General features: G+C 60.4%; 2 protein-coding genes across 2 annotated transcripts; both read left to right on the top strand.

Annotated features, from left to right (window-relative positions):
* Window positions 1-17,522: 17,522 nt before the first annotated feature.
* EIF1 (eukaryotic translation initiation factor 1) lies at window positions 17,523-18,846 on the top strand. Its single transcript, XM_040617390.1, has 4 exons — window positions 17,523-17,674; window positions 17,924-18,087; window positions 18,202-18,303; window positions 18,625-18,846. The coding sequence occupies exons 1-4, from the start codon at window positions 17,644-17,646 to the stop codon at window positions 18,667-18,669; spliced, it is 342 nt and encodes a 113-aa protein (XP_040473324.1). The 5' UTR covers window positions 17,523-17,643; the 3' UTR covers window positions 18,670-18,846.
* Window positions 18,847-24,069: 5,223 nt separating this feature from the next.
* LOC121098896 (gastrin/cholecystokinin-like peptide) lies at window positions 24,070-24,557 on the top strand. The gene is made up of 2 exons (XM_040617391.1): window positions 24,070-24,277; window positions 24,405-24,557. The coding sequence occupies exons 1-2, from the start codon at window positions 24,085-24,087 to the stop codon at window positions 24,527-24,529; spliced, it is 318 nt and encodes a 105-aa protein (XP_040473325.1). The 5' UTR covers window positions 24,070-24,084; the 3' UTR covers window positions 24,530-24,557.
* The last annotated feature ends 34 nt before the right edge of the window (window positions 24,558-24,591 follow it).

The following is a 24,591-nucleotide window of genomic DNA, read 5'->3' as shown; positions in this document are numbered from 1 at the left end:
CAGATTTGGATTTTTGACTCCCCAAGATGCAAACTCTGGAGATTTGGGATGCACATGTGCCCCCTCCCTCAGAAAGCTGGGGGAAAGGAGGGGGACCTGGGAGCAACCCATTGCTGGCAACTGGCAGAGCGTGCAGATGACTCTGCTCCGCTCGCAGCGCTGTCCTGGGGCAACCTGGCAGGGTGAAGATCAGTGCTCCTGCTGGCCCGCTGCCCTCCGTAGTGGGGGGTACAGGATTACCCAACAGCCGTCGTGTGGGAGCTGTGCTCCAGAGCCATCCCTTGGCCTCCCCTGCTGAGTTCTTCCAGACGTGCTCGCTTTGCTCGTGTTTGCTCTAGCAAACACCTTCCTGCTCCAGGCAGTTGGCCCTGAACCCCTCACGTGGGCCAAAAGCTGTGCTGGGAGCTCTGTTCCCCCGCTCAGGTCACCCACATGTTTTAGGCCAAGGTACGAGTCAGCCTGAATGTGGCAACTGCCCTAGAAGAGGCAAAGCCCTGCCACAGCCCCACAGGCAGGGAATCGCTGGATTTAAGGCTTTTCTTTCAGTATTATCACGACCTCAGCCCATGTTTGAGCTCCTTTATCACAACTGGCACAAGAGCCTAAGAGGAGATCTGTAGATTGGCCTACAATATCAGCTTTTTCTGGTCTTTTCCAATTGATATTTTTGCCAGTCAGCTGCTACCCTGACCTCTGGCTGAGCTCCCGAACAAGAATCCCCAAACCAGCCCCATTCTTACAGGAGAAACCCTTAGCACAAAGTTCCTCTTCCACTGGCTCTGGCGACAGGTCGACGTGATTATGCAGAGAAGCACGCACCACTTCAGCGATTTTATGTCACCAGAAGAATTCAGTCTCCCAGGCTCTCCTGAAGCACTCACCCACAGTAAATTCCCTTGAGATAAAAAAAAAAAAAAAAGAAAACACATCATAATGTTCAGGAGATGGTATCAAGAGTCTGTTCCAGCAAGAAGCATACCATCGATGCTATCTCTCCCTCAGGTGTGCTGCAGGGGGAAAGAAAGAGCTGAAGTCCTCCGGTTTGCATAGGAAGGGAGATGAAATTATATGTTAGGAGTGGACAAGCAGCCCACAGGGTACCCCACTGTGGTAAGGGTTGGTGTGAAAAGGCCCGGGTCAGCGTGTGGCATGTGCCTCAAACAATAGCACTTAACTGTGCTTTTCATGTCATGAATTAAGAGCTAATTAGGAGTCATTGGGTTTCCCCTGTGGGCCAGGTTCTTCCCAGTGCCTTTCAGAGCAGTTCACAGCTCAGTAGGAACTAGCTGGAGGATGCAGCTCTGGGAAGGATGTCTCCTGCAAGTAAGGAATGGCAGGCACGGGCTTTACCCTCGCTGACAGGTTTTCTCTGTAGGTTTGAACAACACCAAAACGGGTAACAAATATATCAAGGTGTGGAGTGAAATAGTGCTGTCTTTGTTTCTATCATCTCAGCTGCTGTTGCTTTTATCATCTGCTAGGACATGTCCTGACAGCCCCCTCCCATTATCAGGAAAAGAGCGATCCCAGATCTGTTGCTATGAAAGGAAACTTCATCGTGTGTGTGAGCGATGGAAACTCCCCCTGGGCAGGCTCAGGGCATTTAGCCACCAGCCAGCAAGCCGAGCCACGCCAGACGCTCACCCCGTTTGATCCCCCCCTGCCCACTGTGCTGCGCGCTGGATGAAGGAGACAGGCAGCAGAGCCTCGTCCCCCTTAGCAGGAGAACGAAGGAGGCAGTGATGGAGCCAGAGGGGGAAGGGCTGACTGGAGGGAAGGCAAAGCGGGGTGACTCCGTATTGCCCGTCTCTGAACTCCAAACTGGCTCCTGCCAACGCTGAGGCCAGACCTTGCCCTGCCGGTGGGATGCTGCGGGCAGCCTCACCGGCGTCCCTGCGCCAGCGTCACACCAGGCTCTCAACGAGCCCTTTTCTCCTCTCGGTGAACGTGAACGAAGATGATGCTCCTCCACGTTGGCCGATGCCCCAAGCTGTTTGCAGAGCACCAGGTGAGTCCTGGCCCTGCGTCATTTGATGCTTCACAAGCCACCTCCACCTGTGAGCACCTTGCTGGAGCACAGACCTGCTCCCCGGCCGAAGAGCCGCTCTGCCCGTTTCGGCACGGTGTGTGCCAAGGAGATCCCCTTACAGCAGTGATTCCCAATGAATCAGCGCTGCAAACACAGCCAGTTCACACACTCTTGCTCAGCTGCGGGAGCAGCTCAGCCAAGGGGCTGGGCAGCACAGAGCGATGTATGTGGTTATCTCTGCTTTGCTTCAGGGATCACAGACCTGTCTGGCACTAGACAGTCTTTCAGCAGATCATTCAGACTCTTCCCCCTGGTCCTGCTGTAGTTCTTCATCCTCGCAGCTACCCAAGTGCTGTGGCCACCCATCATGCCACCTGGTCACCCAGCCAAGGGCTGAGCACTGCTATTCAGCTGCCGTGCTTCAGCAGTAAAGATCCTGAACAGCTTTTGATCACAACCAGTCTTGTCTCCAAGGTCTGGCTCAGCCCTTTTGCCCCTGCTTGGGGCCGAGGAACCCATTCTAGCAAGTTCAGCGCTTAAGCAGCTCGGCGGTCTCTCTGGTGACGTCCCAGCTGACATGCTCCAGCTCGGGCTCAGGCCAGTCACAATATGCAGAGCCATGGACCAGAGATGGGGATTCCCTGGTCCAGAGCCCAAGGCGAAGCTGCTCCGCAATGTGTGTGGGACCAAGGCAAAGGGAGGACAGATGGGCAACAAACGACTCCTTGTTTTCCTCTAGACAAAAGAACACTTGTGTCTGAGCAGAGCCAGACTCCCGAGCCATCATGAATCGCTTTAGCTCTATCTCCGCAGCAAACTCCAACCTTCGGAGTTTCCCACGTTATTTTTTCAGTGTCTCTCTTCCAGATCGCAAGCAGCTCCTGCATTTCCTCATGTCTCATTCTGTCGGTGTGGAAATAGGCTCACACCCTGTCTGCTCATCCCTCTCTCCCCTTGCTGAGCACAGCAGAGCAGGCAGGGAGTTGCACATGTACTTTCCCATGCTGACTGGAGGCAACAACCAGCGGCTCCCACGTTCCTTCCGTGCCCACACCCGCTGCACCTACAGTGACTCCAGGCCAGGCCTCCAAGCCACAGATGGGGACTTGGGCTTGGGGACAGCCGTGACGCTGGCAGCGGGATGAGGCAGGTACTGGCATCAGCCTGGAGACACTCGTGCTTGTGGAAGGGCAGGAATGGTGTTTTCTCCCTGCTCTGGGGTGCGGCCAGTCATGCCACCGGACCCCGGCTGGATGGGCCAAACCCCTTGTTGGTGACAGGGGTTGCACCAGCCCCGTGACTCCCCCGCTGGCGTTTAGTGCCCTCCTGCTGCCAGGGCTTGTCCTGGCCTCTGTGCAGATGCACGCCGCGCACACAGCCCCCCGTGGCACACGAGGACGGGCAGGAGGGATGGTGACAGCCCCTGCAGACGTTGCTTTTCTAGCTCGCCCCAGGGGAAGCCCCTCTCCCCAGTGGGACCCTGGCTCTCAGCTTGGTCCCCTCTAGAGGGGGGCTTTGAGGTGGCCCCTTCAGGTAGGATCTGCCATGTGTGCTGGTCCCCTCCCGGCCTCCCTTTCTGTTGCTCCTTGAGGGCTGATGGTTGGGTGGCTGTTGCCTGTGAGCAGGCAGCGAGGGTCCCACCGTGGCCAGGGTGGGACCAGCAGGGGGCTGGTCACCTTGTGCCCACGGGGGGGACAGTGGGAGAGCGCTCCCAGGAGGCCAACGCAGCTGCTGGGAGGGGAAGGGGCTGCCCATGGCGCTGAGGAGATGGACCACACTGCCCCAGAGTGCTGCCTGTGACCAGGCTGCGCTGTCGCTTCCCACACGGTTGTAAATACTTGGCTGCTTGTTAATCGGTCCTTGGCAGGCAGTTTTCTGAAGTCATTTACAAGACTGAAACAGCCTGTGCCTCCCCCAGGTCCCAGCCATACACCTGCCTTCCCCAGCTTCCCCCCAAGGACCGGAGCCCCCAGCCTCGCCACCGCCCCCACGGCACTGCCAGCCCCTGCCACGGCACCCGCCGGGACCACGAGCATCCCTCGCGCTGTGCCCTGCAGCTCTCCTGGCTGAGGTCCACGGCTCCACCTCGAGCACTAATGATTTTCTGTGCGGGAGTTCAAAGCGAAAAGGCAGCGCTGGGCTGTCAGCCGGGTGTCTGGCATGAGGCAGTTACCTGCCCGGGCTTGGCACCGCGCTCGGCTCCGCTCTCTCGCCTGGAGCGCGGCTGATCCTCCTGATATGTAACAGTAATTATGAGCTGCAGCTTTGGAATCAGCTCGTTTGCCTCTGTTATTATATATTATTTTTTTTAATCCAAATAACTGTGCTCAACTGGTGGCTGCAGGGAAGAGCAAATGGTTGTGATTAACCTCCATCCCCGCCTCACCGCACCACTGCAGGGCTGCATTGCCACGCCGTGCTGGTGCTGGTGGGTGATGCTGGGCCTGGCGGTGCACAGGGACAAGGGACAGCCCCCGGGTGCTGCGCCTGTGCCCAGGGCAAAGCCGCTGCACCGGGCAGGCAGCCCACGGGTGGGCACAGGGGGCTCAGCACTGAGCCCAGGGGGGCGGGGGGGGACGGGGGGGGGCAGGGGCGCACACACCAGGCACACACCAGGCACACACACCCACATACCTGGCACACACACACCCTGGAGCACACCGGGGTGTACCAGGGCGCGCACACACAGCATATACACACCAAGTACACACACCCCGGGCAGACACACACACACACACACACCTCGCACACGCACGCCAGGCAAACACATGCCAGGCACACGCACCAGGCACACACACATGCATCACACACATGCACCACACACACACACACACGGGCACGTGGGCACACATAGACACACACACAGACACACTCCAGGCACCACATCCCGGGCACACACACACACACACATGCACACAGACACACAGACACAGACACAGACACACACACCCCACCACCCCCACACACCCCACACACACACACTCTCTCTCTCCGGGCACACAGACACACACACTCTCTCACACAGACAGACAGACAGACAGACAGACAGACACACATACACACACACACACATACACACAGACACACACACACACAGACACACACACAGACACACACAGACACCCAGAGACACAGACACAGACACACATCCCCCCCCCCCACACACACACACACACACACCCGGGGCCGGCCCGGCGCTGGCCGCGGGAGGGTCTCTCCCTGCGCACGGGCGCCCCCTGCTGGCGACAGGCGGCGCGGCGGGACCGGGCGCGGCAGGACCGAGCGCTGCGGCCGGGCTGGCGGGGGGCGCGCGGGCGTGCGCGGGGGTGCTGGGGCTTGCTGGGCTGTATATGGGGGTTCCGGGATGCACGGGGTTGTGCAGGGGGCTACTGGCGTGTGCAGGGGGGTGCTGAGCCTTGCTGGGGTGCCGGGGTGCCAGATGTGCACAGGTGTGTAAGGGGGTACAGGGGTGTGTTGGTGTGTGCAGGCTGGTGCTGGGATGTGCAGGGGGGTGCTGGGGTGCACTAAGGTGTGCAGGGGTCTGCTGGGGGTTGCAGGGGGTGCTCCAGTGTGGGCAGCCATTCCCTGCCTGCATCCCACCAGTGCTGCGCCCAGCAAAGGGTTCCTGCAGCAATGGGGACATGGGGCATAGACTGCCACACCGGCAGGGCTTTGGGCATCGCATCAGGGCCAGCCAGACACAGTTGCTCATCCCGGCTGGGCCCCGGGGTCCTGCCCTCGCTGTGCCCCAGCAGCCCCACAGCCCAGCAAGCAGCGCCTGCTCTGCTCCTGCTGTGGGCAGCAGCACTGCATCACTGGCACCTGCATCCTGCCTGGCAGAGCCGGGCCCTCACCCTTCTTGGGTGGAGAGGAGAGGAGGAGTGTTCACAAGTGTGTGAGGGTGTACACACACGTGTGTATGCATGTCAGTCCGTAGTTTGGTTTCGTTGCCACAGATGGCACAGCTCACTGCTCGCCACACCACAGCTGGCAGGGAAGCGTCCCTCTGGCACCCCGGCTGCGGCGTGCAGCCCCTGCGCTGCCACAAGGACACTGGGCTTTGGTGGCCGCTGTCTCCGCTCAGCTGCAGCCAACGTCCCTTGGCCACGTGCCTGTTCCTGAGCCCCAGTTGCACAACACGAGCATGCACAGCCCCGGCTGTGGTGTGCAGGAGCAGTGCAGAGCTCCTGCCCCAGTGGGTCCCCCTCTGGGGGTGCCCTCAGCGTGCTCACCCCCAGTCCCTGGCCCCGAGCCGCCACGGCAGCCTGGCTCTGCGTGCTGCTCCAGCTGCGCAGGCTTCCCCTGAGATGGGCCAGGCACTCTCAGCGCTGTGCAATGGCCCTTTTTCTCGATAACCCCACAAGCCCAGGCCCTTTGGTATCTGCTGGGTCACAGCTGCCAGGAACGTGCCCAGTGGCCCAGTGGCATCGTCCTGGGGACGGCACCTGCAGAGCTGGCCAGGGTGAGGATGCCTGGAGCAAGGGCCAGGCCAGGCTGCAGCCCAGCCTGTCCCCTGCATGGCCAGACCCATCCCACAGAGGCACCTTTCTCCTGGGTCTGCTGAGGGCCTGTGGCCAGGATGCTGCCCGCTCTGGCGTGAAGGCTCTGTCCCCTGGCTGGGGGCAATGTCTAGGTGTTTGGTCACCCCATGGGATGTCCAGGCTGGAGGACACAGAGCCCCACACCTGCGTGATTCCAATGGGGTGCACCCACCCAGCACCCCAGCTGCGGGTGCCCCCCTCTGCACTGCCCGGCCTCACCGCCCCTGCGGCCCCCGTGAGTCAGCGGGCGCGTTCCTGGGGCAGGAGGGGACATGTGCGCTGCAGGGACAGGCCGGCTGCGTCATCCCCACGCTCCCACACCTGAGGCTGGGGCGGCCCAGCTCCAAGCTGAAACTTGTCTGACAGTAATTACAGGGGAGATGAGGCTTCAGAGGATTTACATTCCTCTCGAGCCACACCTGCGAAAACTTTCACCATCAGCCAGGCCCTGAGAAAACTTTCCACCTGCGCAGCCAAGCTACAGCCCTGTCCAGGGAGCCTGGGGGGCTCAGGGGACGGGGGGGGGCTCCTGTCGACCCTGTCTTGGGTTTGTCCTGGGTGCTTGCAGACAGCCCCCTCCCCTCTCCTGCTGCCCCGGGGGCTCCCGCAGGCTCTGGGGAGGGCTGGTGCCGTGGCTCCCTGTGCAGGATGCGGTGCAGCCCGGTGCCTGACACAGCCGGGGTCCGGCTGCGCTTACTGGGGGGTCAGAGGTGGTGGTGGTGACTGGAATCTGGGGGGTTTACACCAGCATCTGCTGGAAATAGGAGCCTCATGGCAGCCAGGCCCTTCCCCTTCACTTTGGCTGGGGATGCTCCCCAGTGACCGCCCAGGACCCCGGGCTTGGACCCCGGGCTGTTGTGAGGGGTGGGGGGACTCGCCGGGGCAGAGGGGCCACGGCTGCTCAGGGCACCTCTGTCTGCCCGGAGCCAGTGGTCCCCAAATTGCAGAGCTGGACCCGCTGAACCCCTTGGGACACATCCCGTGCCTCCCAGCTGCTACACCAGAGGGGAAGGACCCGAATCCCACCTGTCCCCTGTGCCTTTCCCTGTCCCCCACGAACCCGCAGAGACGCAGGCAGCCAGCTCCCCGAGCCGGCTTTGCTGCACAGCCCTTGCCAGAGCTGCCGCCTTCATCCTCCTCCAGCCACCACCGTGTTTCCCACCCTGTGCCAGTGACCCAGTGCTGAGACCACCATGGTTGCACTGGGAGGCCAGGACCGCTGTCCTGCTGCTGACCCGCTCTGGTGCGTGCTGCGCCTGTGCTGAGCACCAGCAAAAGCTGTTGCAGGCATGCGAGCGCTACCGCAGCAAGGCTCTGCACCCAGCACGGCTCCGTGGTTCACGCCAGCCGGGCCAGCGCGGCACACAGCACAGAGCCAGCACTGCCAGCCAGGCGGCAAGCCCTCGCGTCCTGCACCGCAGCGCTGGGAGCTGCGGCTGCACGCACGCCATGCACGGTGCGTGGGGCTGCCCTGCACTCAGACTGCGGCTCCCTGCCTGCGCCCCCTCCCCGTGTCCCTCACTCTGCAGACGGGGCACTGGGACCCCAACGACCAACCCTGCCTGGGTTGGGGTCTGGAGCATCGGCTTTGCAGGGTCCTGGGGCTGTGGGCTGCAGCCCAGAGCGGGGAAATGGGCCACTTTGGCCTCCACCACCTCCCGGGAGCTGCCGGGAATGGGTGGCGTCAGCACAGCACCGAGCCCAAGGTGTTTTGCAAGCAGGCGGGAGTAGGTGGTTTCCTTGCTAGGCAGCTCCGTGGCGGCGTGTCCCCAGGGTGGTGGGGCGGCACACCCGGCTGGCAGCGCCTGCCAGGGCGGCGGTGCTGACACGGGCGGTGGGAACGCGCAGCCAAGCCCCCGCCTCGCTAATCACAGCCCGGCACTGGGTGTGGGGGCAAGCCATGGCAGGGACGCGGCAGGGCGGCCGTGTCAGCTGAAACGACACCGGGCTGACGCGCCTGCCATCCGCCCCATCGCCCGCAAGCCCGGGGGTCTCCTGCCCTGCGCAGCCCCTGTCCCCTGGGTTGTGTTTGCTTCCAGCGAGGCCAACGAGCTGCCGGGCAGGGAAGGCTGCGGGGGATGTTCGTTCCTGCTCCCGGTTAAGAAGCAAAGACTGAAATTGAGCCGGAGCCTGCCCTGGAGCCGGAGGGCGATGGGGAACGGGGAGCAGGGCAGCATCTCCAGCTCCAACCTCAGCCCCACGGGGTTCACCCCAACCCAGCCCGGCGAGAACCTGCTGCCGGGCTCTGGTGCAGCACCCCCGGGGCCAACACAAAACCTGGGCTTCCCCGCACCCCCAAAAGCTGCTCGACCCACCAGCCCCCCGTGCCAGCCCAGCCACCCGGCAAGCGCAAAGCTGAGCCCATGGCGCCAGCACGGCAAAATCTGCAGCAGAGCTGCTTGCAGAAAGGCAACGGCTCCATCTTGACCTGGTTTTCCAGGGAAGCCCCATCTATGGTGGCTGTTAGGGAGGCTGAGCACACGGTGCTGAGCTGCACCATTACGGCAGCGCCTGTTCCCCAGGGCTGCATCAAACGCCCCCACTGCGGAGAGAGGGGCTTTGGGGGCAGATACAGACGGAGCAGCCCCAGCCCACGTCGCTGCCTGCAGATGCCTCAGGGAACTGGGGGGATTCAGGGGCCCCTGGGGAGGGCACGTCCCTGGTGTCATCTCTGTGCTGCTGCTGCTGCTGCTGCTGCTGCGCGGGGCCCGGCAGGTCTGCAGGCAGGTGGGAGCTTGGCTCCCTGATGTCTCACCAAAAGAAGGTGCCGTGGCCAAGCTGGTTTCTGGCTGGACACCCAAGACACAGCCCACCAAGGTTTCTGTCCCCCTGCCAGGCTGGCAGAGGGGTAAGGGGTCCCGAGCAGCTCTGTGCTGCCTGGCACCGTGGCGTGAGCCGAACACGCCGCTCCCGCAGCCTCCGGGTGCCAGGAGAGCCTTGGGTGGCACGAGCGGGCACGGGAGGGCCAGGCAGCTGCAGAACACGGCAGCAAATGTGAGCTGCGGCTCCGTGCTCTGCAGCCGCGATGCCCCAGAGGACCTCAGGCACCCCAGGGCCTGGGGTCCCCGCAAGCGTCCCTCTGCCACTGCAGCCCGTGCTCTCTGCAGCCCCGCTGTGTCTGCAAAGCCCCCCCCCTTCCCCGGGGCCAGCCCGTGCCCCCGTTCAGGTGCTTTGGGAGCCCAGGGCACAGCCAGCCCTGCCGCCAGCTCCCGGCCTGGCAGGGCAGGGTGGGTGCCGTGGCCAAGTGTTTTGTAAGAGGCAAATCCCTGAGCGCCGGGCACGGTGCCAGGATGGGGGGGCCGGGGCCAGGCTCTGCCAGCCGTGCGGAAAGGGGGGGGCTGGCCGGCAGCCAGTGTTTGGCCCGCAGGGAGTTGTGTGTAGGCAGGGATGAGTGTGCCTGGCCGTGGGGCAGGGAAGGGGCACGGCTGAGGCTGGAGGTGCGTGGGGACCTGCTCACACCCCTCACAGGTTTTGCCTCGTAAGTGAAATACGAACTGCAGCGAAGCAGATGCTGACCAAGGTGTTTGGCTGGGCCGTGCCCTTTCTCCCTGCTCAAGTCAGCAGAGTGGGGACACTCAGGCTCTCTGCCTTGTGCTCGCCATTTCTGCTGCTGTTGCCCCAAAAATCTCCCGTCCCTTTGCCCCTGGGTCAGCGAGAGCTGCATTCAGCCCAGCGTCCTCCCCCGCTCACACCAGGGCAGGGCAGGATGCCTGAGCTGTTTGCAAACTGGGCTGGTCGAAGAGCAGAGCTGGTTCCTCCCTTGGCAGGAGCAGGAGGGTAACCCCTAGCCTGGGCTGAGACGTGTGGGGCAGCGCAAACGGGGCAGCCGTGCTCCAGGGGGGGAAGGGGCTGCTCCTTGGTGGGCCCTGGAGCCCCCAGGACCCATGGGGAGAGCTGCACAGTGAGGCTCCCCCCCCCCTGCCCTTGCGGTGCCGGAGCAGGGGATCTGCTTTGATCCCTCTTGTGCAAGGCAGCATCAGTAGCACGGGGCTGTGCGTGGGGGCACCTGGGAGGAGGGTCCCACTGCGTTCAGGGTGTCCCCATACCCTGGCAATGGCCCGGGTTGGGCCATCCCGTGTCCGCAGACATCGCTGGTGCTGGTGCGAGGGGTGACCTCCCGCAGGCGAGGAGCCCAGCACGGCAGAGCCCTGCCTGGCCCACGAGGCTTCCAGCAAAGGCGCTTCCCAGGGTCTCTGCGTGGCCAAATTCTCCCCCTGGCACGGAGCAGGGAGCTCCCTCCGGGCTCGGGCAGAGTGCAAGGGGAAGCCGCAAGCCGGGGGGCCGCAAGGCAGGACCACCACATTGCCCCTACCCCGCTGAGTGGAGGGAGGCAGGGCTGGAGCTGCGCGGGCAGCGGCAGTGGGAGACGAGTTAAATCCCAGGCTGGACCCCGGTGTCCCAGGCTGTTCCTCTGCCGCGCCGGCCCCGCTGCAGCACACGGAGGGAGCTGGCGGGGGCCGAGCCCAGCACCCAGCCCCTTCCCACAGCCCCCGGAGCAGCTCCCCATCCCACCAGCGTGGCCCAGGTGTGACTGACTGCAGAAAAGCAGGACGTGCTTGGCAAGAGCACATGTGCTGGCGTGTGCGAACAGGCCGTGTGCCGGGGCCGACATGCAGAGGAGCCGTGCAGGGGCCATCCCTCCCTCCGCCCCAGCACAGCCCGGTGCCGGGGCTCTGAGTCAGCCCAGCGCTGGCTGATCCCAACCTCCATCAGGAGAGACTGGATGCAAAAACCGGCCGTGGCTCTTCCTGTCCCAGTTCCCGGAGCTGCTCTTGCTGCCTGCTCTGGGCCCCTCTGCTCCAGAAAACCCTTTGGACTTGCTAAGCAGGGGGGAGCAGCCATGGGGGGCCCAGGGATGCCTCTGGGGACAGGGTAGCCCATGCACAGGGGCCACCATGGTGCAGAGCAGCAGCTCTGGCCTGTGCCAGACACCCGCAGGGGGTCCTGGGAAGCCCTGGCAGGGTCTGCACTGCTCAGGAACAGCCCGGCCCCAACCTTGCGTCTGCTTCGGTGCAAACCTCCAAAGCCAGGCAGAGACACAGAGGCTGCCGATGTGCCGAGAGCTGGGCGTGAGAGCAGGCAATGCGCTGGCCCTGGCCGGGGGAGCTGCTCCCACCCTTCCCAGTCCCTGCAGTGGCTGCTCCTGGGGTCAGGTTTGCCTCAGGCTGCTGCCAAGTCCCCAGGAAAGGGCTGGAGCCCTCTGTGCCCCTGTAACCCTGACAAGGGGGACGTTTATTTGATGTCTTCCCTGTGATGCGAGCGCTGAGCACTGTGTGCACAGGGGCCTCAGCCCCAGCTGGAGGGAATCCCTGTGGGTGCAGGACAGGCTTCACCCGGGCCCGAAGAAGGGGCTGGGGGGGCTGGGGCTGCAGCGGAGGGTGCTGCAGCGGAGGGTGCTGCACCCCTTCTCTGCTGGGAACCCGTGGGATCCCCCAGTCCCTGGGAACCCTCCCTGGGACAACTGGCACACGGGGGCTGCACCCAAGGCCGGAGGGACCGAGCAGCTCGGCAGGGTGCGAGGCCGGCCATGGGGATGTTCCCTCGCCCCCATCGCTTGTGCACAAGCGCAGGCAGGGAGAGGCTGAGCCGGGCTGTGAGCCAGCTTGTGCCTGCTGCCAGCCTGAGACGCTGGGCTGGGCTGAGCCCCAGTGCTCAGACCTCTCCTGGCACCTCGCGGAGAGGAGAGGTTTGACAGCCAGCGCTGGGCAAGGGAGGAAGGCCCCTGCCAGGGGATGGGGGAGCTGAGCAGGGGCGCGGAGGGTGCATAAACACCATTAGACAGCAGTAATGGTAATACATCAGGAGCCAAACTGGTGACCGGGGTCACTGGGTTAGACAGGACTCAGGACGTGCCCACAGCTGGCCCTCGCTGTAGTAGGGGAGAGGGCTGCGCCGGGACACGCTGCGGCGTTGGGGAGGATGCACTGGGACCCTCCTTGGAATGTCTGTGTTACAGCGTGGCCAGTGCCTCCATCCCATGAGCACCCACCAGATGGGTGCCACAGAGAGCACCCTGCGGGCCACGGCCCTGACCTCGGGTGGGCTGCGGTGGGGTCACTTGCTCGTTAAGTGAAAGCTTGCAGGGCTCGCAGACTTTGGGAGGTGAATTGCCAGGAACAGCCGCGTAAGGAAAGGGAACATGGTGCTTGAGCAAATAGTGTGGGATTCCCTGCTCTGCCTCCGGCCCCGTGACAGCTGGGCTCACCCCAGCCGTGCCTCGGCTCTTTCCAGGAGCAGGTTAATCACCAGAGCAGGTTAATCACCAGGGCTAATGTCTGTCAGTGCTGCCTTCGCTGATTAATGGGATCAAACACGGCACATCAGAAATCTAGCTCGTCCTGAATCCACGGCTGTGCAGTCACACGGAGGCTGCAGGAAGGATGTTAGAGGAGAAGAGCTGGTTTCTAGGAATGTCCCAGCCTGGAGGGTGTTTCTGAGCTGCTGGAGAAGCAGTAAAGCAAAATGTTGGGATGATTGCTTCCTTCCTGCTTCCCAGGTGTGTTGGAGGGGCACCAAGACCCCCACCCCCCCCACCTCAGAGCACAGGGTGAAATGGCCTTGCAGGACTCAAAAGGGAGAGACCTGTAGTCATCCAGGGCTGGTTGCCCACCCAAGAGCACCCGTGAGCACCCAGCAGAACTGGTGCGGGACCCCCGCACACAGGGTTGAGCTGCATCACCCCAGGGTCGCCGAGCCCACCGTGCCACACACACAGAGGTGCATGTGGGAGCGTTTCCCCCTGAAATCCTCGGGTCTAGCAGGAGCACCGATGCTGGGCAGCCCCTGCCCTCGCCATCAGCCTGTTCCTCGTTGCAGGGGCCCTCTGCGGACTGCGTGGCCCGCTCCCTGCTAAGGGACAAGATGCTTCCCAGAACCAGCTCCAGCCCACAGCACCACTGCGGAGCCGTGCCTTTGGCTGAGGGATCGATACCGCGGGCACCACGGGACACGGGCTGCTCTGGGCTCTCTCTGCTCCTCCTGCTGACCCCAAAACCAACCCGGCAGCTCACCAGCCATTGCCACAGCCCCGTGCACTGGGATTTTCCTGTGCACGAAGCCAGCGTTCGGACTGGAGAGGATAGAGGGAGACTGTTATTTGCCAGGGACTGGGCATAAAAAAAACTGCAGGAACTCGGTGCTACCTGCTGAGAGATGCTCTTGCAAAGGAGATCAGCATTGCCACCTCGTGGGGAGCCCGGGGTGAACGTCTCTCTGGGAGGAGGCACCTCCTCGGGCAGGTAAGGCAGGAGCAGGTCGGGACCGAGCACCCAGAGATGGACAGAGGTGAGGAGGGTACAGGGGGCTCAGCCCCGGTGCCCAGCTGAAGCCACCTGAGACTGTAGGTGCCTGCTCTGAATCCTGCTCTGAAGGACAAAAAAATAATGTTAACTTTTCCCTGATAGCGTCCAGCCCATCACCAACGATGAGCTTAGCTCTGGTGTCTAACACACACTCACCTCTTCTGCTATTTTACCAAAGGCCCTGGGGGTCCAGCGGCGAGGATACAAGCTGGGATGTATCGTATGGACACTGTGAATCTGCAGCAACGCTGATCAATTGATTCTCTGGGGCATCCTGGGCATCCTGGCTCAGCCATGAGACAGGGCCGCCCAGCAGCAGATGTAACGCAGGAGGTACCAATGACTCTGTTCAAGTGTTTGGCATCGACGACAAGAAAGAGTCCTTTTGCTGTAGCGAGGACTCTGAAACACCTCCAGCAGAAAGATGCAGTGTAAATCTCTAATTTCTTCTCTGCTGTCTGGATGCCCCACCATGCGGCCGCTGGAGACTGTTCCTTTTCTGGGAGAGAAGGAAAATCTGATCAGAAAAAGAGGAGAGAGAAGAGCCATCTGCTCATTCATGATGGTCATGGAGCAAATTCATCTTAACGAAAATTTAAGCCAGTTCTCCAGGTGATCTGTCACATATGGACATACAAAAGTGACAGATGCTCTAGAAACACCAGAGAGACAGTGACATACAGCAACAGAAATTATTCCTTCTACCTAGTGCAAGAGAAACAATTTGCCTTTATCTTAAATAAACCCCCCATGAATGATGCAACATCTAAACCGTGTACTGGCTGCCAGGACCCACAGATGGCAGCACACCCAGGCGCCAATAATCTGTCCAAAAATGCACTGTATTCCCGAGATGGCTCCCAAAGCAGGGCAGGAACACCTACACCTACACAGAGAGTGCCGAGGCCACGGGAGATCGGAAAGGAGCTCGATAAACTCCAGGATAAACGATCCACAGCCCAACAGATGCAACGCAACAGACCCATGTCTCCCGGGGGGGCAATATTCCTGTTCTGTATGCAGCTCTCGCTAGCTCCCAGCGGAGAGTTTACACTCCGTCTGGATCTGTATGGCTTTTGACCCCATTAATTGTGTAGGCGATTTACTGTTCTTCATATCTGGAGTTTCAGTGTATTTTTAGAACATGTAATACATCTTTGAGCTGGATGTGATGTTCATCTGCCAGCAGTCCCTGCTCCGCACTGTGCTGAGGCAGTGCTGGGAGACACTCGTCACTTTGTGAGGGGTTTTTAGCCACACAGCAGGCACCAAGAAAGCGTTAAATTGTCTTTCTTTAGCAGCTCACACTGAGCACAGAGACCCAGGCTCCTGGCACCCAAATTAGGACTCAGAAACAGGATTAAATGCATCTGCTTTTGAAGGACATTCGGTCACACCTGCATGCACAGGGCTTCGGGGCAAGGAGCAGACCTGAGATCACCAGATCACCAATTCCCACTGACCAGCGACCAGAGCTCTGGGGCAATGGCCGGTGGCTTTGCCCAGCAGTCCCGGGGCCCCTGGGCAGCACAGCGGCCGGAGCGGTCCCCGTCCCAGAGGGAGCCCCGCTGCAGGACACAATTGGGCTCGTTGCTCCACTCAGCCACCTCCTGAAAGCACCTTTGTCTCAGCGCGTTACAATGGGCCAGACTGCCCCATTCCCAGTGCCACAAGCCAGGTTACTGGGATGTCCTGGCCATCATGATCCCGTGGTCACACAGCACAGCCAGCAGCTGGGGAGGCGATGTGCCAGGCCAGCCGTGCTGCACCAGCCTCTCAGGGCGGCCAGCAAAGAGGGTGAGCTGAGTTCATCCTGCATGGAGGACTCGAGTTTGCCAGGGCCTGACTGTCTGAGTTGAAACACAGTAAGTGCAAGGGGACTTGTTTCACACATTTAGAGAGAAAAAAACTTCCTTTTCTGGCAGGCTGGGGCGATACCTTGAGCATTTTCCTTTGGCAGTGAAGAGCCCCCAAGTCCTCCCTCAAGAACATCGTGTTCTGCAGCACCCCGGTGTCCTCAGAGCATCTCCCTGCCAAGCAGCCTTGGAAAACGAGCACAGAAACCCGATTTCTATCTGCATATGGTGCTCTCCTTGCTTCAAGCGTGGCTGTCATCATGGTGATAGCCAAGTGACAAAACACATCCACATAGAAGCTCTCCAGTCTGAGTAAGTCTTCTCCAGCTAGAGCTTGTAAGGAAGTTGTGGACAAAGCACCCGCTGGGGTGCAGCTGCGGAGCACAGGGTGGATGGACGGGCCTGCACCCGGCCCAGCAAGGCCAGACCCAGACTGTAACGCCCCACAAAAGGGACCTGGGAGCGGGACGTGGCAGCGCCACACACGGTGCTGGCAGCGCTGGGGGTTAGTGTGTGTTTTGGTCATCGGGAGATAAAGTGCCCAGCTGCTCCGCACAATGCGGGCTGGCAAGCGAACACCTCGTGTACCCACAGGAGCCCCGTGGGCCTCAGCGATGCCTCCCTCAGCCTTCCCGCAGCATTGGCCCAGTGCGCCGTGCTGCTGGGATGCGGCCTGCTGCACTGCATCGCGCTGCTGCCAGCTCCTGCTCCACCACCCAGCTCCGGCTCTGCCACCCATGCGGAGGGTGCAGCAGGTCACCACAGCCTGACACCGCGGGGCTGTCACCCTGGGGCTGCAGCAGACCCAGCAGGGACAAAGCCTGGGCACTGCGCTGTACACTGGGTCCCATCCCACCCCCGGGTCCTGCACCCAGGAGCCGTGTCTCACCCTGAGGCCTCATCCTGCCCAGGGGTCCTGCACCCAAGGGCCATGTCTCACCCCTCAACCCCCATCCTGCAAGGGGTCCCAAATGCACCCAAAGGCCGTATCTCACCCTGGGGCGCCATCCCACCTCAGGGGTCCTGCACCCAAAGGCCATGTCTCACCCCTCAACCCCGATCACGTCAGGGGTCCCAAATGCACCCAAAGGCCCGTCTCACCCTGAGGCCCAGTCCCACCCGGGGCTCCTGCACCCAAGAGCCGTGTCTCACCCTGAGGCCTTATGCTGCCTGGGGCTCCTGCACCCAAGGGCCGTGTCTCACCCTGAGGCCTCATGCTGTCTGGGGGTCCTGCACCCAAGGGCCGTGTCTCACCCTGAGGCCTCATGCTGTCTGGGGGTCCTGCACCCAAGGGCCGTGTCTCACCCTGGGGTCCCGTCCCACCAGGCGTCCCACCCCGGACCCAAGGGCCGTGTCCCACCCCTGAGGCCCTGTCCCACCCCGGGGGTCCCGCACCCAAAGGCCTGAGCCCGGCTCCCACGGCCGCGCCGCCCGCCAGCCCGCCGCAGCGCCGGGCCGCCTGGGGGACAGAGGCGGCGGCCGGGGCCGCTCAGCGGCCGGGGTCGGCGGGGACGGGGCGGGGCTCAGCCCCTCAGGGACCCCGCGGCCCGGGCACGTCGCGGCCCCGGGCCCCGCCAGGCCCGGCCAGGCCCCCGCCGCACTGCGCACGCGCCGCCCCGCTCGCGCCCGGCCGCCCCCGACGCGCATGCGCCCGGCGCCTCTCGCGCCAGCCGGGGCGCGGCCGCGCTCGCCCGTGCGGCGTGACGCCATCGCTCGGCGACCAATCGCCGCCCTCGCTTCCCGTGCGTGCTGGCGTCACACAGAGGCCGTATAAAAGCGGGCGGCGCCAGTCCCGCCCCCCTGACAGCGTCTCCAGCCGCCGCCGCGAGAGCATCCTCCGCCGAGACCCGCTCGCGCCGCCGCCGCCCCGCCGCTCCGCCGCCGCCGCCTCCGCCGAGGGAAGGGAAGCGTATCGTATGTCCGCTATCCAGAACCTCCAACCCTTCGGTGAGGCCCTTTGTGCGGCGGCGGGGCCGGGCCGGGGGGGAGCGGCCTGGGGGCCCCGCCCTGGGGCGGCCCCGCCCCGTGGCGCAGTTGCTATTCCCGGGGCCGGTTGCGTCAGCCGCGGCGGGGGGGGGGAGGGCGGGGCCTGGCGCTGACGGGCGGGCGGACTGGCCAATGGGAAGGCGGGGCGGCCGGTGGGAAGGCCAGTGGGCGGTGGCGGGCCGGGGGCTGACGGGCGCGCTCTCCCCCCAGACCCCTTTGCTGATGCAAGTAAGGGTGATGACCTGCTCCCTGCCGGCACTGAGGACTACATCCATATAAGGATCCAGCAGCGGAACGGCAGGAAGACCCTCACCACAGTCCAGGGCATCGCGGATGATTACGATAAAAAGAAACTGGTGAAAGCCTTCAAAAAGGTGGGTGCTGCGGGGGGAGCCTGGCGCAGCCCCTCGCCCGCACAGGGAGGGGGGGCCGGGGGCGGCGTTTTCGGTGGGTGTCAATCCTGAGGAGGCTGTTGGTCTTTGTTGCAGAAATTCGCCTGCAATGGTACTGTAATTGAGCACCCCGAATATGGAGAAGTGATTCAGTTGCAAGGTGACCAGCGCAAGAACATATGCCAGTTCCTCGTGGAGGTAGGCAGTCTGCGGTGTGCGGCACGCGCCAGCTACCTGCTAGCCTAAACGCAAGTTTCCTTGTTAATAACTATGCGGGTTCTGATTCCCTTAGCTTTAGAAGAACAGGCTGATGGAGGAAGCTCGCTCTGTTCTTGAAATTCTTGCTTGAGGCAGCTACCGTCCGGCAAGGTTTTGCAGTAGCCATCTAACTTTTGTTCCAGACTTTAGGGGGGAGCAGAAACGCAACAGTTCTGTGGTGCCTGTAGCGTAGATGCGTATAGATGTGCACAGAGGTCTCTCTGCTTCGGTGTGCTGTAAAGTGCGTTTTCTTTCTTACAGATTGGACTGGCTAAAGACGACCAGCTGAAAGTCCATGGGTTTTAAGTGCCTGTGGGTCACTGAAGCTTTATGCAAGAAGATTTCCTTACCATGAAATTCCCATCTCTCCCTTGTCATAAGTTTAAAACCAGCCGGTTTATGTAATGTAAAAATCTTGGGTCCACTGTTCAGTCTGGACTAGTGTAATTCAGTGATGTAATAAACTGACAAGAGCCCATGCTATCTCGTCTTGCTGTCCCTCATTTAACAGAGGTAAATCGGGCGTTTGGCATGGTCCAGCCTGAAGCTAAAAGTAACCAGATGTTCCAAGTTAAGCCAAGGGACTCAGCCTGTCAGTCCAGAGACTGTCCGGATCGCTCCTCAGTCCAGCTGCTCTTCCATCCCGATGGACGGTAACTCACGGTGCCTCCCGCAGTCCTACACAGAGCGAGGCACCAAGCGTGAGCCATGACATGGCACACGGCGATAGCGCCTTCCCGCTAGGCAGTGTTGGCTCCTGGTGGCAGAGGGATTTGGGGAAGCTTGACTTTGAACAAGAGGAGTAACTGAAGAGTGACCTCAAGGCTGGATGTCTGCAGTTCAGGCCTGGCAGGTGCTGGTACCCTCCAAGCCCCGAGATACCGGGCTGGTGTACTGGAAGGAACTTGGGTTAAACTTTTGACAAGGGATCAATTTTGGACTAATGTAATGAGTATCATTGTAGAGAGCTGCAGAGCTTATGTGTTACTAGCAGCTGCTGCCTAATGCTCTGTGAAGTAACAGATTTTTGGTTTAATTTTTAATGTTTTATGTAATGTATTTAAAGTCTTATTTAAATAAAAATGGTTTTCAAAAGCATTCGCTTGGTGTGTTCCGTTGCTTTCTGGAGCCAAAGTGCCTCGCTTTCTGTTAGCAGTGAGGCTGGCTCGGTGCTTCTGGAGCAGCACCAGGGTGGGATGTGCAGCCCCGGGAGCGCTGTGGGGACGGGGGCAGCGTTTCCCCGTGTCGCCCGCTGTGGGAGTGGGAAGAGGAGTAGCCTGGGTGCTGTGCCTTTCGCGGAGCTGGGGAAAACCGCCTGCAAGCATGTGGGTGTTGAGTCATTCCCTTCCTAGGCCGGAGTTCTGAACGTGCTGTGCTCCCTTCGCGAGGGTCAGCACTTCTGCTTCTGGCAGGGACAAACGGCTGCGGCGAGGGGGGGCTCTGCCACCCGGGTCCCCGCTCTGCCGCCACGCATGGGCTGAGGGGCGCTTCTATCTGAGCTTGGGAGACCCCCAGCAAGCAAGAGTGAAGCCCCTCAGATAAAACGTGCCCTTTTAGAGCGGTTCTGGTTACAGGGGCTGCACCGGAGCGATGTGAAGTGTACCACCGCCTGTACAACAGCAGCAGAAAGTCCGTGAGCGTCCCTGCGGGGCAGCCTGGCCCTGTCCATCCCGCGGCCGGCGATGCGGCCGCAGACCCAAGCCCGCTGGCTGCGAGGGCCGGGGTGCTTTGGTGAGGCTGGCACCCTGCGCGGCGGCGGTGGAAAGGCAGGGAGCTGCCTGGGCAGCCACTTGTGCTTCTGGCACTTTCCAAAGAACAGCGTTGCATCCCATCACTCGCTACCTGCAACGAGCCTGATTTTCCAGCCTTTCTCCAGGTGCTGCGGCAGAGCGATCGGTTCGCTTTGCCATTTACTCCTGGGAGACTTTGCTCTTGAAAACCAAATTGTTCCAGTAATGCAAAGCACCTCGGGGTGCTCTGTGGAGGCCGGGGACCTGGAGAGCTGCCGGCACCCCGGCAAGTGAGCGCTGGCAGCGCTGTGGCCGGCGCTCACACCGGAGCACGTGCGTGTGCCGCAGCACCACGCCATGCAATCTCCGAGCTGGTTCTGCTCCAAAATTCAGCTTCCCCAGCCTGCGCTGGAGCCTCGCTGAGTGCACGGAGCTGGGATTTCTCCTCGCTGGGCTTTGCCAGGCAGCTCACAGCCCTGAAAGATGGAGGCACCGGCTCGGCCCAGCGTCCCTCTGCCAGCACGGGCCAGAAGCCTGGGCAGAGGCGAGCGATGCTCTAAGCAGCGGCCGTCATAGACCCGACCTCCGCGGTGCAACCAGGGCTGGCAGAATCGACCCCCCCAGCTACCAACCTGCGTCAAGGGGCTGCGGAGCCCATCGCACTGGAGGAAGTGGCCGCTGCCTTCCCATCACCCTGACGGCTCATTTGGCCCAGATTGAGCCATTAAAAATGAGAAATTGCAAAACAATGTGTTTGTTCCTTTTCAAAAAACCACTCGGCAGAGCGAGCGATTGACCGCTGCCGAGCAGGCGGGTGCCGAGCGCCGCCGCCTTCCTGCCCATTTAAAGCCCATTTATGCAGGGGCCGTTTGGGGAGCAGCGATACCAGCCCCCCCGAGCACCGGGGGCACGGGCTGGTGGTGACGTGCCCCCCCATCCGTGGCATGTCACTCCCACACATTTTATTGAAGGAGGGAGACAAATGTTCCCTGCAAAGATGAGGGTAAATACAGGGAAGAGGAACTATCAATATTGGAAGAAAAGGGTGGTGGCAGCAAAGGATTTACCGGGGGGCCGGGTGGTGCTGGGGGGGCTGTGCTGGGTGGTGCTGAGCCTTGGGGTGGGCATGGCGTACCCCCAACCAGGGCGCTGGGGTTGGTGGCCGTGCATGGACAGAAGCAGGGAGCAGTGCCCACCCGTGCCATGACACCCCAAAGCTTTTTGGAGTGGGGGAGGGACACACAACAGAGCTGCAGAAATGGGGGGGGGGGGGACAGACACCAGAGCTGCAGAAATGGGCGGAAATACATGTATGGATACATATATACAGACATAGATGTAGGTATGTAGGTAGATACGTGTGTGTCTATATACACACACAGATGTATATGTAGACATGCATATATATATGTATAGACTTACACGTATAATAGGTGCAGTATAGCTTGAGCTATATATTAGGTACAGTATAGCTTATGTAGCAATCTCAATATACATACATATGCATATGTATACATATAGATACAGACAAATGTGCACACGTATGTTTATGTGGATGGAGAATATATGGGGCAATTGCCCCCTATTGTATGTGCATAATATGTGTGTGTGTGTGTATACATATAAACATATAACATGTACACAGACAGCAACACACACATGCCACTGGGGCAGGTTGCCCCATATAGTCTCCACACATACACGTATATACACAGACAGCCACACATACATGTGTGTACACACACACACACACAGTGGGGCAAATTACAGCTGTATGTACAGCTATCAGTTGTATCTATAGCTATACCTTTGTAGCTATACCTCCATTTCTGTCTAGATGGAGCTATACATATATGTGTATGTATAAGCTGTGTATGCATTTAATTATGCATCTATTTAAACACAAAGATATAAACTATACACACCTACACATATACAGGTATGTATGCACACACAGTGCTGTGGCCAATGGCTCCGTACAGCTGCCTTGCAAATAAACCTACCTATACACATACATCTGTATGCGTACATATAGATGTATACAGTCATCTATCTATGCATGAATGCATGGCGGACGAACAGACTAAACATGGGAGCAATCACCTCACACACACCCCGAACTCTAACAGTCTATCTCTGTCTAGATCTACATGTATGTATATACATCTATATATACATCTGCAGCTACATCTGTATCTTTTAGTTAGTTATATATGCATGGATATATGTATTTACATGCATACATATCTGCGTGTTTGTGTATATGTATGTTTATACAGAACTCGAAGTATTTCTAAGTATGTATGTGGGTATATAGATAGGTATGTATAGGTGTGTGCGTGTGTTCAGCTAGATAAATAGCTATACTTTTCTATATACATACGTGCAGCCAAGGCTAAGTACCCTGCAGCTAACTCCACCTGGATTTATATTTCCATACATCCATATGTAGCTATATATGAACATACCTATATATGTATACAAGTACCTATATCTGTATATGTGCATGTATGCATATGTATATGGACATATGCATGTGTATCTATGGATACAGCACTATCAGGCTGTGCATGTGTGTGCGCGTATTTATATGGGCACTCAGTCTATGCATACACATGTGTACATGCAATATATATAGCTATATACACACAGAGAGCTATAGCTACAGCTATACCTACGGATGTTTATATGTATTGATATATATATATATCTGTATGTGTATAGATGCTATACCTATGGATGTTTATATGTAGCTATACACATATATCTGTATGTGTGTATACATCAATCTAAATGTGTGTATGTATAAAATACACACATGTAGATGATGGGTATGGCTGGATAAAGCGGTTATATGTTTGTTTATGCATACCGCCTACAGCCACGTATACGTGCGCCTGTGGGGTGCGCAGAGCCGCTCCGGGGTGGGGCAGCAGTGGCAGCGCCTTTAAAAGTGGGACCGAGCTGGAGCGGCCCTGGACAGACCCCCCGGCCCCCCGCCCCACCGAGCCCCACACCCAGCAGGTGAGTCCCAGGGGGACCAGGGGGACTGGCCAGAGGCCACTCGGGGACTGGCTGGGAGAGAGGAACGGAGGGGACCTGGGGACCGGTGAGAGGGGTGGAGGGGACTCGGGGACCAGGTGAAGAGGGATGGAGGGGACTCGGGGACCAGATGGGAGGGACAGAGGGGACTTGGGGACCGGTGAGAGGGGTGGAGGGGACTTGGGGACCAGGTGAAGAGGGATGGAGGGGACTCAGGGACCAGATGGGAGGGACAGAGGGGACTTGGGGACCAGGTGAGAGGGGTGGAGGGGTCTTGGGGTCCAAATGGGAGGGTAGGAGGGGACCTTGGTACCAGACAGAAGGGATGGAGGGGACTAGATGAGAGGGATGGAGGAAACTTGGCGACGAGGTGAAGAGGGAAGGAGGGGATTTGGGGTCCAGCCAAGATGGACAGAGGGGACTTGGGGACCAGACGGGAGGGTCAGAGGGGACTTGGGGACAAGGTGAGAGGGTCAGAGGGGATTTGGGGGTGAGGTGAGAGGAATGGAGAGGACTCAGGGTCCAGACAGAAGGGACAGAGTAGACTCGGGAACCAGATGAGAGGTGCAGAGAGGGCTTGGGGACTGGCCATACCATGGGGACAAGTTCAAGGAGCATTTGAACAACACGTTTAGTCGTATGGTTTAGTTTTCGGTATTCCTGCAAGGAGCAGGGAGTTGGACTTGATGGTCCTTATGGATCCCCCCAACTTGATTCTATGGCTCATGGGGATTTGGGGACCAGCCAGGAGAGAGGGATGGAGAAGGCTTGCAGACTACATGGGAGGGATGAGGGGCCTAAGGGGCCCATTGGGAGGGACAGAGGGGACTTGGGAACTGGCCGTATCCTGGGGACAAGCACCCTGCTCCCCTCACCGCAAGCTGAGCACGTGTCCTCGGTTCGGTGGCTGCAGCCCCCTGCTCTCTTTCCCCACTCGGTCTCGCCAGCCATGAAGGCGGTGTGCATCAGCCTCACCCTCACCATCGCGGTGACCGCCTGCCTGTGCCGGCCCGCAGCGGAGGCGCCGGGCACTGCACGGGACCCCCACCAGCCCCCCGCCAGCCTGATCCGGCGGGACTGGCCCGAGTCCCTGTCCCAGGAGCAGAAGCACCTCGTCCAGTTCCTGCCCCACATCTTCACAGGTACCGGGATGCACAGGGTGGGCAGCCCTCGGGGGGCTCCATAAGGCACAGCCCAGCCCCCGTCCCCCCGCCCCCCCGCCAGCTCCCAGCCCGGGGCAGCTCTAACCTGCTGCCCTTGTCCCAGCAGAGCTGAGTGACCACAAGGGCTACGTGCACGGGGACAAGGGGACGGAGGCTCTGCACGACCACTACTACCCCGACTGGATGGACTTCGGCCGCCGCAGCGCCGAGGACTCCCCCGATGCCGTGTAGCTGCTGGGCTGGCCACGCTGTGCACAGCACCGGCACGCTCGGTGCATGTCTCTTCCCGCAAT

Source organism: Falco naumanni, chromosome 18 (assembly GCF_017639655.2).
Source record: "Falco naumanni isolate bFalNau1 chromosome 18, bFalNau1.pat, whole genome shotgun sequence".
Classification (NCBI taxonomy): domain Eukaryota; kingdom Metazoa; phylum Chordata; class Aves; order Falconiformes; family Falconidae; genus Falco; species Falco naumanni.
Note: the sequence above shows the minus strand (reverse complement) of the source record. Positions and strands in the feature narration are given on the sequence as shown.

Bases quoted from the DNA above. Each gene is read 5' to 3' on its own strand.
- EIF1 (XM_040617390.1), top strand. From the start codon at position 17,644: ATGTCCGCTATCCAGAACCTCCAACCCTTCG. The intron at 17,675-17,923 runs GTGAGGCCCTTT...CTCTCCCCCCAG, and splicing joins CCAGAACCTCCAACCCTTCG to ACCCCTTTGCTGATGCAAGT. The intron at 18,304-18,624 runs GTAGGCAGTCTG...TCTTTCTTACAG, and splicing joins TATGCCAGTTCCTCGTGGAG to ATTGGACTGGCTAAAGACGA.
- LOC121098896 (XM_040617391.1), top strand. From the start codon at position 24,085: ATGAAGGCGGTGTGCATCAGCCTCACCCTCACCATCGCGGTGACCGCC. The intron at 24,278-24,404 runs GTACCGGGATGC...TTGTCCCAGCAG, and splicing joins CCTGCCCCACATCTTCACAG to AGCTGAGTGACCACAAGGGC.